Source organism: Drosophila kikkawai, chromosome 2R (genome assembly GCF_030179895.1).
Source record: "Drosophila kikkawai strain 14028-0561.14 chromosome 2R, DkikHiC1v2, whole genome shotgun sequence".
NCBI classification, from domain to species: domain Eukaryota; kingdom Metazoa; phylum Arthropoda; class Insecta; order Diptera; family Drosophilidae; genus Drosophila; species Drosophila kikkawai.
The window spans coordinates 24413005-24426069 of NC_091729.1; the positions used below are offsets into that span (position 1 = coordinate 24413005).

The 13065-nt window shown below is 43.2% G+C and overlaps 3 protein-coding genes across 4 annotated transcripts; all 3 read left to right on the top strand.

Annotated features, from left to right (window-relative positions):
• Positions 1 to 607: 607 nt before the first annotated feature.
• Positions 608 to 4494, top strand: LOC108073051 (protein 5NUC-like). Of its 2 annotated transcripts, none has more exons than XM_017164517.3 (6): positions 608 to 668; positions 2353 to 2583; positions 2681 to 2831; positions 2892 to 3148; positions 3202 to 3779; positions 3847 to 4494. In XM_017164517.3, exons 2-6 carry the CDS (start codon positions 2360 to 2362, stop codon positions 4395 to 4397), a joined length of 1761 nt encoding a protein of 586 aa, XP_017020006.1. In that variant the 5' UTR covers positions 608 to 668; positions 2353 to 2359; the 3' UTR covers positions 4398 to 4494. The 2 variants fall into 2 exon arrangements, with proteins under 2 accessions (XP_017020006.1, XP_017020005.1); XM_017164516.3 differs by having other exon boundaries at positions 620 to 742.
• A 161-nt stretch (positions 4495 to 4655) lies between these two features.
• On the top strand, positions 4656 to 6764 carry LOC108073050 (protein 5NUC-like). The gene is made up of 5 exons (XM_017164515.3): positions 4656 to 4894; positions 5027 to 5177; positions 5234 to 5490; positions 5541 to 6118; positions 6174 to 6764. Exons 1-5 carry the CDS (start codon positions 4656 to 4658, stop codon positions 6728 to 6730), a joined length of 1782 nt encoding a protein of 593 aa, XP_017020004.1. The 3' UTR covers positions 6731 to 6764.
• Positions 6765 to 6956: 192 nt separating this feature from the next.
• Positions 6957 to 9086, top strand: LOC108072892 (protein 5NUC). The gene is made up of 6 exons (XM_017164215.3): positions 6957 to 7217; positions 7272 to 7413; positions 7469 to 7725; positions 7790 to 8066; positions 8123 to 8426; positions 8485 to 9086. Exons 1-6 carry the CDS (start codon positions 7006 to 7008, stop codon positions 9048 to 9050), a joined length of 1758 nt encoding a protein of 585 aa, XP_017019704.1. The 5' UTR covers positions 6957 to 7005; the 3' UTR covers positions 9051 to 9086.
• Positions 9087 to 13065: the final 3979 nt, after the last annotated feature.

Genomic DNA, 13065 nt, shown 5'->3' on the forward strand with positions numbered 1-13065 from the left:
GTTGGAAAAATTAGAATGTTTTAGTTCATAAATATTGACCAGCATCAACATCTAATAATAACTAGCACAGAAAAGTTTTCCAAACTGAATTTAAAGTATTTTTGGCTTAGTTATGATTGCAAACTTCAAGGGTATAAAAACTTGGGCTTCCTAAGTTAGATTCCCTGCTTGTTGCCTATAAATGTACTCTTTCTTATAATGTTTTTCTTATGAAATAAGATCATCATAAACCCAAATCTCATAAGATTATAGTTTGTCCGATGTTATTTTTGCACATGATTTACGATTTACGATTGATAAGACATGAATTGGCAGCTTCCACTCTCGCTCGCCACGTAAAGCCCTCCGCTACGTAACGCCACGTAAAGCAAAGGAATCTCCAGAGAGTATCTCAATCTCAGTGTTATGCATCTGTATCTGTATTTGTATCTGTATCTGCTGCTCACCTGTGAGAGGGCGAAGCTGTTTTGCCGGTTGATTTGATCCAAAGGTGCAGTCCCCCCAAACAACATGTGCAAGAGCCAAGTAAATAATAAAAAATAATAATAAATAATAATTAGAAGAATCACAACAAAAAGCTGCAGCAGCAGAGCAGTTGCTGCAGAGAGCGGCGTGTCAGACCGCGAATAGCAGAGCAGTCAGTGCGATTATAGACATCGGTGGCAAAGGTTGTTGTGAATATTTTTGCAGTGCGAAAAACACGAGCGAACCGAACGTGCTTTTGCCTTCACATTTATCGCAAGTTGGTAGCAAAAATAACGGCCAATTAAGGGCCAAGACCGTGCGACAAATTCTGATCAAAAAATATAAAAAATGAAGAAAATTAAATAAGTAAACTTCAATTGTGTAGCCTCGGGTGGCATCGTTTATTATTGAATGGAAACTGGGCCGGGGATTAAGTATATTATGTGATTTCCACCCAAAAAGTGAACAAAGTGCCGGGCGATTAAATTATACTTGATATAATTATATACTTATTTACTTATGTATATATTTCCTTTGAAATCCAAGCCAGTTGTTGGAATGAACGTCAAGTCTATATAGTTTCAGTTTCATTTACAGCAGTTAAATAAGCTTTATTAGTTTGCTTTAATGAAATTCAATTAAGGCAAGCTGTTTTAAAATGTAAAACTCCTTTGTTATACATACATATGTGCAAAGGTGTCGTTATAATTATATAAATATTTACCCAGCTTAAGTCCAAGTGAAGTTTAAATTTAAATTCTAAAAAAACATCTGAAGCTCTAGATATTTTTCGTTTTTTTTTTACCTTACAGTTCAAGTTATGAAAAAAGCAAAAAAAAAAGACAAATTGAAAAGTGCTTAGTAGGGCTAACAGAAAATTATAAATACATATCTATACTGTATCAATATTTGAACGAAAATTTGATATGTAAATCGATCATATCAAGTTTTAATAGATGTGCGATAAATCAATATTCTGTTTTATTAATTGAAAAAAAAAATGTATAAATACATTAGTCACTTTTTCTGAATATTCTCAGTCATTAAATGCAATATTTTAATTGCAAAAATGTATAATTATATTAAGTATTTTGCAAATTTTATTAATAACCTTTGCTGAAGAAAGTTCTGATAAGCAAGAGTTACACCTTTGGTTGTACCCTCTTTTTTGTTTAATTAAATCATATTCGTTCTGGTCAATGCACTTTTGCCAAATAATCAGTTTTTGTGTAAATATACGCTTATGAATTATGTTTTTCGCTTTTATTTGTTTTGGCTGGCAAGTTTTTCGGGTCTGTTTGCTTTCACGGAATTTATGGCACTCTCTGGTTTATTTTGGTTGGAACTAAAGGTGTATTTTTTCGAAGGATTCTGTAAATAATAACTCGTGAATATATTTAATATCTGTGCATAGTATTATGCTGCCCACTGTAGGGGGGTTTTTTGTACTCGAATCAAATGATATATTTTTGCTTTATAAGCAAATTAATTACGCGAAGCGACTCATTTGCTCGAGTTAATTGTATTGTTATTTTTCGCACTCGACCCTGCTTGGATTCTGTTGTGACGCTTTGGATATATCCCATTTTTCAGAGGGGAAAGTAAACAAGATATGTTTATCGTTTGCGGACGGTTAAAAATATACCTGTTCACTTAGAAAAGCCCATTTGCAAATAGTCGGAACATGAAGTTCTCTTCGCCACTTGAATGATTGTTATATCTACTGTTTGTTCAGACAGTGGGTACCCACTGTGGTTGGAAGTGAAACAAAACAGTAAACCTCAGCCCTGTAAAGTCATTAAAGCTATTAGAGAGCTATAAAGATTAAAGCGCCACAATTATCAGAATTTATTGTGAGTTTTGAATTGAATTGTCATTCCTCTCTAGGCTAAAGATGCGGTCGCACTGGTTCTCCCTGCTGTTTGTCATCCTTCTGGGCCACCAGGGATTATCTAATCCCATTGCCAGGGAAGCCAAGGTGGCCACCGAGTTCATCATCCTTCATAATAATGACATGCATGCTAGGTTCGAGCAGACGAGTGTCAACAGTGGCGCCTGCTCCCCGGAGGATGCACACACGGACAAGTGCTATGGAGGTTTCGCCCGAGTGGCTTACGAGTGAGTTTGGGGAAAGAACTAATATTATAGAGTATGCGAGAGACGATCAAAGCTACGGGGAACATTGAAGAGCCATTGAATAACCCTTCCCTTTCAGAGTCCGTAAATTCCGCAAGGCAGCCCAGGAGGGAGGTCTCCCCGTGTTCTATCTCAACGCAGGTGACACCTACACGGGCACAGCCTGGTTCACCATCTTTAAGGACAAGATAGCCAGTGCCTTCCTCAACAAACTTCAGCCCGATGCCATAGTAAGTTTTAACCTTTAAGATCAAAGAAGTAACTAGACAAGATCCCCTCCCTAATTCCAGTCCCTGGGCAACCACGAGTTCGATGAGCGAGTCGAGGGTCTGATACCCTTCCTCAACGAAGTCAACTTTCCGGTTTTGGCCTGTAACCTGGACCTGTCAAAGGTTCCCCAACTGAAGGCCACCAAGCATCTGGCGCACTCAACCATTCTAGAGACCAATGGCACCAAGATAGGTGTTATTGGCTACCTAACCCCAGACACCAAGAAGCTTACACTCAACATGGATGTGGAGTTTAAAGAGGAAGTGGAGTCCATCAAGTGAGTTAATGATCCTCAAAAGATGGTGAAGCTATTGATTGTTAATTTTCCAGTGCCGAGGCCAAGTTACTTAAAGCTCAAGGCATCAAGATCATCATCGCTTTGGGTCACTCTGGCTATCTAAAGGACCAGGAGATTGCCCAGAAATGCCCTGAAGTGGACATCGTCATCGGTGGCCACACAAACACCTTCCTCTACAACGGAGCCCAGCCAGATGCGGAGCACATCGACGGTCCCTATCCCACGATGGTTAAGCAAAAGAGTGGCAAGGAGGTGCCTGTGGTGCAGGCCTATGCCTACACCAAATATCTGGGACGTCTTCATGTCCAGTTCGATGAAGCTGGCAACCTAATCGAGTTTGATGGTGCTCCCATTCTGCTGAATGCTTCGGTGGCTCAAGAACCTGATCTCCTTGAGCTGTTGGAGCTGTACAGACCGAATGTAACCCGGCTGGAGAAGTCGGTGGTGGGACACACAAAGGTTCATTTGGAGGGCAGGAAGGAGGTGTGCCGGGCCAAGGAGTGCAATCTGGGTAATCTGGTGGCCGACGCCTTTGTCTTCAGCCGAATGATGGAGGATCAGGGTGGTGATTTCTGGACGGATGCTGCCATTTCCCTTATACAAGGCGGAGGTAAGCAAGAGTCTCTGAAATTACATATTTATTTATTTTTAATTAAAACCATTTTTTGTAAATCCAGGCATTCGCAGCTCCATTGAAAAGCGTTCCGATGGCTCCGTCACCGACAGCGATCTCCTCTCCGTGCTGCCTTGGGGCAATGATCTTTTTATGGCCACCATGACGGGTAGCTCTATCCGACGGGCTCTCGAGCATGGAGCTTCTCTGATGGGCACGGACTCAGACGGTGGCTTCCTGCAGGTTTCCGGTCTCCAAGTAGTGTTCAATGTCGCCAAGCCCAAGGGTCACCGTGTCGTCTCCGTCCAGGTGCGCTGTGCCTCGTGTCAGGTACCCACCTATAGCCCCTTGAATGATACTGCCTTCTACAATGTGATTGTGGGAGAGTTCCTGCTGGACGATGGTGATGGTCACAAGATCAGGGATGGGGTACACACGCCACAGCGCCTGCAGAGAAACGACAAGGAGGCGGTATCCTTCTACCTGGAGCAGCGGAACTTTGTGAATCCGGGCATAGAGGGTCGCATTGTCTTTGTAGGATCTTTGGCCAGTGGACTGATGGGCTCCGCATCCCTGCTCCTCAGCTCTTCCCTCCTAATGCGAGTGCTTAGCTAGGGAATTACTTATTAAGAAGCTCAAGTTTTTATTTTATATTTTATGGAATTTAATGATTACAAATGTCAATTAAAACAAGAGTTATTTTTAAAATGTATGTAGCTGTAGTTATTGACTTAAGGGGTTGATTTACTACTTTTGAATTTGTGCTAAGGAGCTCCTGTAATTTCAATCAAATATTATAATATAAAAAATCAAAAAACTTTTATAGTAAACTTAATATTAAAATTCTATAAGAAAATATCTTTATTTCAAGTTATGCGTGAATTGTCAATCTTTTTTAAACTAAGGATGCATTATCCCTGGTTCATTCTCTTCGTACTTCTTCTGGGTCACCTGGCCAAACCCATTGGCAGCCAGTCCACCGAATTCATCATCCTACATGACAACGATCAGCATGCGAGGTTCGAGCAGACAAATGTAAACAGTGAGCGCTGCTCCAAGGAAGATGCAGAGAGGAACATGTGTTACGGAGGATTCGCCCGCTTGGCACATGAGTGTGTTGGGGGAATAACTACAAATTGAAGTCACCCGAGAGTCACCCAAAGCCTCAACTGGGGGTGGTGCCTCCCTGGTGCCTTGTTTGAGCATCTGAGCTTTTAATCAAATAAGTTTTCCTTACCTTTCAGAATTGGCAAATACCGCAGGATGGCCGAAGAGGGAGGTCTTCCCGTGTTCTATCTCAATGCAGGTGACACCTACAGGGGCACAACCTATTTCACCATCTTCAAGGACAAGATAGTCAGTGCCTTTCTCAACAAACTTCAGCCCGATGCCATGGTAGGAAATTCACTTAAACTCGAAAGGATATATCCTAACCAGATCCCCAATTACAGTCCCTCGGCAACCATGAGTTCGATAAACGCGTCGAGGGCCTGATACCCTTCCTCAACGCGGCCAACTTTCCAGTTCTGGCTTGCAACCTGGACTTGACCGAGGTTCCCGAAATTAAGGCCACTAAACGCTTTGCTCACTCTACCATCCTGACAACCAAGGGCACAAGGATAGGTGTCATAGGTTACCTAACGCCGAAAACTAAGAAAATTGTTCGCAAAAATGACGTAGAGTTCTATGAAGAAGTGGGGTCCATCAAGTGGGTTTGCTATATACAAAAAAGAATTACCTCTTACTTATATTTTCCAGTGCCGAAGCCAAGTTACTTAGGGCTCAAGGCATCAAGATTATCATCGCATTGGGCCACTCTGGCTATGGAAAGGACCAGGAGATAGCCTTGAAATGTCCCGAAGTGGACATTGTCGTCGGTGGCCATTCGCACACCTTCCTCTATAGTGGTGACCAACCGGATGCAGAGCCCATCATTGGTCCCTATCCCACGGTGATTACGCAGAAGAGTGGCAAAAAGGTGCCTGTGGTGCAGGCCTATGCCTTCACCAAATACCTGGGACGACTTCATGTCCAATTTGATGATGCCGGCGATTTGATCACATTTAATGGAGCTCCCATCCTGCTGAATGCTGCAGTGCCTCAGAATCAGGAGGTCCTTGATCTGTTAGCGGTGTACCGACCGAATGTGACGCTCCTGGAAGAGTCTATAGTGGGACACACAAAGGTTCACTTGGAGGGCAGGCGGAAGGTCTGCTGGGCCAAGGAGTGCAATATGGGAAACTTGGTGGCCGATTCCATGGTCTTTAGCCGGATGATGGAGGATCAGGGTGGTGATTTCTGGACGGATGCTGCCATCTCTCTAATGAATTCTGGAGGTAATTAAAATACAATATTTATTATTTTAAATAATATAATTAATCTTTATTCCAGGCATTCGCAGATCCATTCAGAAGCTCTCCGATGGCGCCATCACCGGATTTGATGTCCTCTCCGTGCTGCCTTGGGGAAATGAACTCTTTGTGGTCAATTTGAAGGGCAGCTCTATCCGAAGGGCTCTCGAGCATGCAGCTCACTTAATGTCCAACGGCTTGGGCTGGGGCTTCCTTCAGATGTCCGGCATACATGTGGTTTTCGATGTCAAACAGCCCGAGGGTCACCGGGTAGTGTCTGTCAAGGTGCTATGTGCCTTCTGCATGGTGCCCAAGTACAGCGATTTGGAAGATGAAAAAGCTTACAATGTGATAGTGACAGACTATCTGCTGGAAGGCGGAGATGGTTACAAGTTAAACGACACTAACTATGTGCCAGAAAAACTTGAGAGGAACGACATGGAGGCAATGTCCTTTTATCTCAACCGACGTGATAATGTTAACCTGGGCGTAGAAGATCGCATTGTTTTCTTGGGGGCAAGTGGGCTGTTGGGATCTACATCTACATCTACAGCTCTGATCCTCTTCTCAGCCTTGCTGGTGGGAGGGTTTAGCTAGGGTTTGATCAGGGATTTTACCACTAAAAAGGTTTACTGTTGTGAAATAAAAAATTTGTTTTAAATAATTAAATTCTTTTAAAAATTCCTAGAAATTTTGTTTCTAAAAATGCTTAGTTTTCCACTACTTTCAGGCAATAACTTGGCATATTTTCTGGCTTTTCCCAAAGTAAACTCCTCAATCCCAAAAGTAGGCTGTACTTTAGGCTTTTCCCATTCAAGTCTTCTTTTGTTTAGCCTTCAGTAGGGACTTCGGGTAAAATATTTTAAGTAAAAATGATTCAACTTTCTTTCCAGGAGACTTGTACAGCGGTCCTGCTGTTGCTTCTGATCCTTCACGATCACATAGATGGCTTCAAGTTCATCCTGCTGCACACCAACGATATGCATGCCAGATACGATTCCGTTTCCGCCAAGGGAGGTAAATGCAAAGCCGAAGACGACCGCCAGGGTTACTGCTATGGAGGATTTGGACGAGTGGCCACGGCGTGAGTTTACTTACCAAGATAATAGAAAGATCCTTACCCTTACCTTCCTTTCAGTTTGGATAAATATAGACAAGAGGAAAGAGATCCAGTGCTCTACCTAAATGGTGGCGATACTTTTCATGGTACCCCCTGGTATACCATCTATCAGGGTAAGATGGTGGCCCAAATGCTGAATATGCTGGCTCCTGATGCCATGGTAAGGGAAAAAGGTAACATAAATAAACAAAATACCTAAAGGGAAACCCCTAAAGTCCCTAGGAGTCCATGAGTTTGACGACGGAACCGAGGTTCTAGCGGAATTCATAGATCTAATTAAGTTTCCCGTGGTCAGTTGTAATTTAAAATTGATCAACGAGCCCAAGCTCGAGGAAAGCAAAAACCTAAAGAACTTTACAATCATCAAAAAGGGGGACCGCACCATTGGCATTGTGGGTTACATCCATGCGGAGACCAAGGAACGCACGCAGCCCAATAATATTATTTTCCAAAATGAGATTCCAGCCATTAAGTACTGGAATTATATATATTTATATTTTTTAAGATGTTAATACTTCCCCCCTAAAACCCTTTAGCAAGGCGGCCAGGAAGCTAACAGAGCTCGGCGTTAACATTATTATTGCTTTGGGCCATTCAGGCTATAAGAAGGATATAGAAATTGCCAAAATGTGTCCAGAGGTGGATGTCGTAGTCGGTGGTCAGTCGCACACCTTTCTGTTTACAGGCCGGGCTCCGGGCAAGGACATACCCGAAGGTCCTTATCCCACAATAGTGGTCAAGCCGGATGGCAGAAAGGTGCCAGTGGTGCAGGCCTATGCCTATACCAAGTATCTGGGAAGGATGTCGCTGGAAGTGGGAGCTCCACCAGTTATGGTTTCTTTTTTTTTATAGTTTTTCCCATTTTCCAGTTCGACAAAGCTGGCAACTTGCTGAACTTCAAGGGTGAACCCATTCTGTTGGACAGCCGCTTTAAGCCCAAGAGGGAAATCCAGGATCTACTGGGCAAGCATCGCCAGGTGATCGATGACATGGAGCGGCATGTGGTGGGCACCACCTCGGTGTACTTAAATGGAGATCGCAACAGATGCGGCTACGGGGAGTGCAACTTTGGTAACATCATCGCGGATAGCTTTGTCTATGCTCGAGTGCAGGAAACTCTGCAGGATAGTAGTATGTGGACAGATGCCCCTATAGGTATTATCAATGCAGGCGGTAAGTTTAAGCACTCCTTATTAGAGACCTTTCAGTTACTCCCAATTACTTTCTGTAGCCATCAGGGCATCCATTGACCCTGGGATCATCACGGAGGCGGATGTGATTACTGTAATGCCCTTTAGCAACGGCTTATTCCACACGCGTATCAATGGCCTCCAGCTGATGAAGGCCCTGGAGCATTCCGCCCAGTTGCGGAGCAAGAACCAGAACAGTGGCTTCCTCCAGGTGTCGGGGCTGAGGGTTAAGTTCAACTACACCCGACCCATGGGTCAGCGCATCACCGAGATCAAGGCCCTGTGCTCCGACTGCCAGATTCCGAAATATGAGAGTGTCAAAACGGATCAGTACTATGGAGTGGTGCTTCCATCATTTCTTTTGAATGGCGGCGAGGGCTATAATTTTGTTGACAAACAAAATCCTCAGGTTTATAACATGTCCTTGCTGGAGCGGACTGCTTTTATTCGTTACCTGCAGGAGCACAAGATTGTCTATCCAGAGCGGCAGGAGCGTATGACTGAGCAGGAGAGGTACTTGAGCTCCAAAGCCTCCAGTTTCCTAACACAGCTGCTGCTGGAACTCTTTGCTTTCCTCTGCTTTCTGTACTGTTTTTATCTTTGGTAAATGTTGAGTCTGATAAATGATTGTTGAGGGGAAAAACGAGAGAGATCTTGTGCTCCATGGGGCATCATTATCATTAGCATTTCACCTTCTGGTTTTTTTTTGCCTATTGCGCAATAGCTTTGAACCGAGATCAGCGATTAAGAGGCCACTGATCAGTGACCTTTAGAGAGTAAACAGAAGATTACCCAAGTTCCAAGTTACATATATTCTCAAGGTTTAATCGCAAGCAAAAATAAGGTTTAAGGAAGCAGCTTATCCTATACAAATTCGAATTAAATAGAAGTAATAACTCTTCCACCTCTTCCAGCTTCCTTTTGGCTTAAAATCCCTTCTCCTGGCCGCACTTCTTTGACTTTGACTGATCCGCGACTGCTAGTGCTTGGCCATAATATGAATATGGCCAGGTGTTGCTACCAGCATGAGTTCTGGCCTGGGCTCCACCTCCATCTCCACTCCGTAATTGACTGCCAAATGAACGCTACCAATCTGAATTTGTATCTGTATCTGTCTGGCTGGTCGCGTTCTCGTTCTCGGGTGTCCTCTGCTGGTGCTAAGCACTATTAAATTCCCCATGGTTAGGCTTTTCATGAGAAGTTCACGGCGCACCGACCCCGCCGACCTCTGCCCACATATAATAGTCATCAAGCTCGTGTTGGAGGCCCGACCCCCTGATCCTCCCCTGGATCTGGCATTGCATCTGTCCATGGTTCTGGGCTCTAGCATTGGCCCCAATGTCTGCTACTGGCGGCTTGTTCCAGCTTCAGCTTCAGCTGCAGCTCCAGGCTTCTGCTGTCGTGAGAAGCACATACCCCTTGGACATGCACACACATATATAGGCTGGTGCCCTCACATCCCCATCTCCATCCACAAGCACATCCGCATCCACGTCCATGGCATACTCGATCGTAGGCGACACAAACACACTCTAGTGTCGGCATTTCGCTAGAGAAATGAGTGCACAGGGGAAAATTAAATGAATTTAATTCGAAAATTGCATTTAATAATTAAAATATTAAAATTTTACTTTAATATTTTATTAAGAAGGTTATAGAAATATTATAAGTAGGCCAAAAATGATTCTACTGAAATTATAATACCCTTAAAGGGGTATTAAAATTTACATTATAATTTTAGGATATATGTATTAAAGCTTTATATAATATCATAACTAAGTCAAAAAAGCATTAAATTCATTTCGGAAAGCATTTTTGTGCTAGTTTTTTCTAGGTTAACAAATCTGCATACTAAACTTACAATTTTAAGAGATTAAAATTTTTGTGAATTTTTTACAATTTTAACGATGTAACCCCTTATAAAATTTTCAGATTTTAAGAAAATTTTCAAATTTTTTTTTTTTCTTTTCGACAAAGCTAGAAAGACTCGCCTGTCAATGCTGATCAAGAATATATATGATTTATGGGGTCGGAAATTACTCCTTCAGCTTCTGACTGAAATTATAAAACCCTGCAAGGCTATAAAAAGTAAGGAAATATTATAGCGTAGGATAAGCTTTGATGGCTTCAAAATATCTTAGATTCTGCTAATTTAAGCTACAAATTGCTATTATGTTTTTTTACAACTTAAAGTTATGAAAAAGCAGTTCCGTTAGGTCTTAATGAATATATTTTTAAATTTAATGTGGTTTCAGAAACATTCATCATTTTTACCATACTTTTATTACCTCTTGATCATGCTGTTGGGTTTCTTTATATGCCTAGTTTTCCCCGCACAAATGCAAATGCCATTATTTTATTTCCGTGTGGAAAAGTCAGTGACTGGAGTGGGAAAAGAGGGTGGAGCTGCGGGAGATAGCATGTAATTATGTGGCCCGCTTTGGGTTCTAGGGTTCTGGGGTTCTGGGGTTTTCTGGACATCGGTCAAGTGCAGAATCGGGCACGGGCACTCTATTATAGAAGTCGGCAGCGCTCCGTGCTCCATGCTCCATGCTCCGGCACTCAGCTATCAGTCATTCGGTTAGTCATGGCTCAGAGAGGTGCTTGAACCCGGCTAGAGACCAAGACCGCGACCGAGACCCATGCCCGTACCCACACCCACGCCGTGGCCACCTGAACACCACCATTCCGCACCCGCATAGAGAGGTATGTAGTAACCTGGTGGCAGTGGCATTTCAATTTCGCAAATGAGCCCCTTTTGCCAACGTACCAACTTGGCTATAATCTTGGCCAGCGGCGGTGTCTGCACATAAAAGTCTACTTCCGTCTTTCTTTCATTTCTATTTGATTCCCTTCATTAAGAATGCCTCTTGGTTTCCTGCTCACCTCGACTCCACCTCCGCCTCCACCCCTTCCTCCAACTCCAGCTCCAACCGTTTAGGTCTAATGGCCGTATTAGCGACATGAGAAGATCTTTGGCCATTTGTCTGGGCATTACCAGCGATCGGGCCAAATGTATCTTTGTATCTTTCTCTCTTCTGAGACTGTTCTATATCGAATTGAGACATTTCTGGTACTGGGATCGAATTTTTCGGGTATCCGCTGTGTTTGTGTGTGTGGAAGCAGATCATGCATGGGTCAATGAGTTGCGCGACTCACAAATTAGTGGAAATCATCCGAAACCCCTATGGAATTCCCCCTCTGGCTCTGGGTCTGGGCTTCCTCTCCACCATTTTTGGGTGATTTTCGTGTTGATGCGGTTAGTTTGGCATTGTGTTGGCTGGAAGATGTGGATGTTGTTGCCTGTTCTGGTCGTGATTCTGTTGCCCAGTTCGCCAGAAAACGTTGAATTGGCTTCACCTTTTGACATGGAATCTGAAATGACGTGGAAGAGCTCCTCTGAAATCCCGACCTCTCCTCCTTCTATGTCCCCAATAGCATTGCCTCTTTACTCCCCTCGTTTGATTGCCAGTTGGCCATCCTCAACCCCATCCTCCGGCAAATGCTCATTTGGTTTCGTTTCTCGTTTCGTTTCAGCTCCATTGCTTTGTGATCGAAATTATTTACCGTTGATATGGTTATGGTCAAGGCGACCTGGGAGCTGGAGCTGGAGTTGGCAGCTTGAAGCTGGAGTTAGAAGAAGTCCAAGCCAGAGTCGAAGCAGGCCAATTGCCATTCTTTGACGGCGGGAGGAGGATCATTGGGTTACCTCGTTTTTTTTCTTTTTGGGCTTCGCGGATAATGATTTGGGAAAGCGCCAAAGAGATCGGTCTAGTTGTGGCAAATTGCTGAGATTTTGTGACTGACTTTTGACTTTTTATGTGGGTTTGAATAATAGAATATTTTAAATCAATTTCATTGCATTAACAATTTACATCTATTATTTTATAATAAATGTATTAAAATATATATTAAACATCATAAAATATCATCTAAAAATATTTAATATTTTCTTTAGAGAAATTCACAGATTCGAGCTGATTTGAAAGGGAAGATAAGATATTTGTCACTAGTGAAATATCTCATGACAAACCTACTGACAAAGCCATAAGGTCTCAAAAAACATTCCGAAATAATTCCTGGATCCTGTCCCCTGGCCCCATATACCCCACCAACATCCGAAACGAAATCCCAGCCAGAGGACGACAACATTTATTGAAAACCTTGCATATTTTAATAAGTTTATTATTAATGCACATGACTCATGGCAGTCGAAAGGGGGAGTGGAAATGGAAATCGGACATGAATTTATGCATGAACGGTTTGGCTGTTACTGGGGGATCGACGAGGATGGTCTAGGATCGGTTCGGATCGTATTGGAATGCTCCTGATCGGCTTGCTGGTCATGTTCCTGCGATTTTGTGGGCTTGGCCAGCACGACGTTTGCTATGTGTGTATGTGTGTGTGTTTGTGTGACCCGCGATGCAAATGCCGATGACCTTCGTGCTGCCAAGGACACAAGACATGCGCTTCTTCTAATTAGAACGCAGGCAAGTGGAAATGCGCAATGTCAGCCTCAAAAGAATATCTGAGTGTCATTTCTCAGCCACAGAACCCGCTTCACATTAATCCTTTGATCCCAGGCGGAAAATTTGTGTATTAGTTTGACTCTCTCGCTCTAT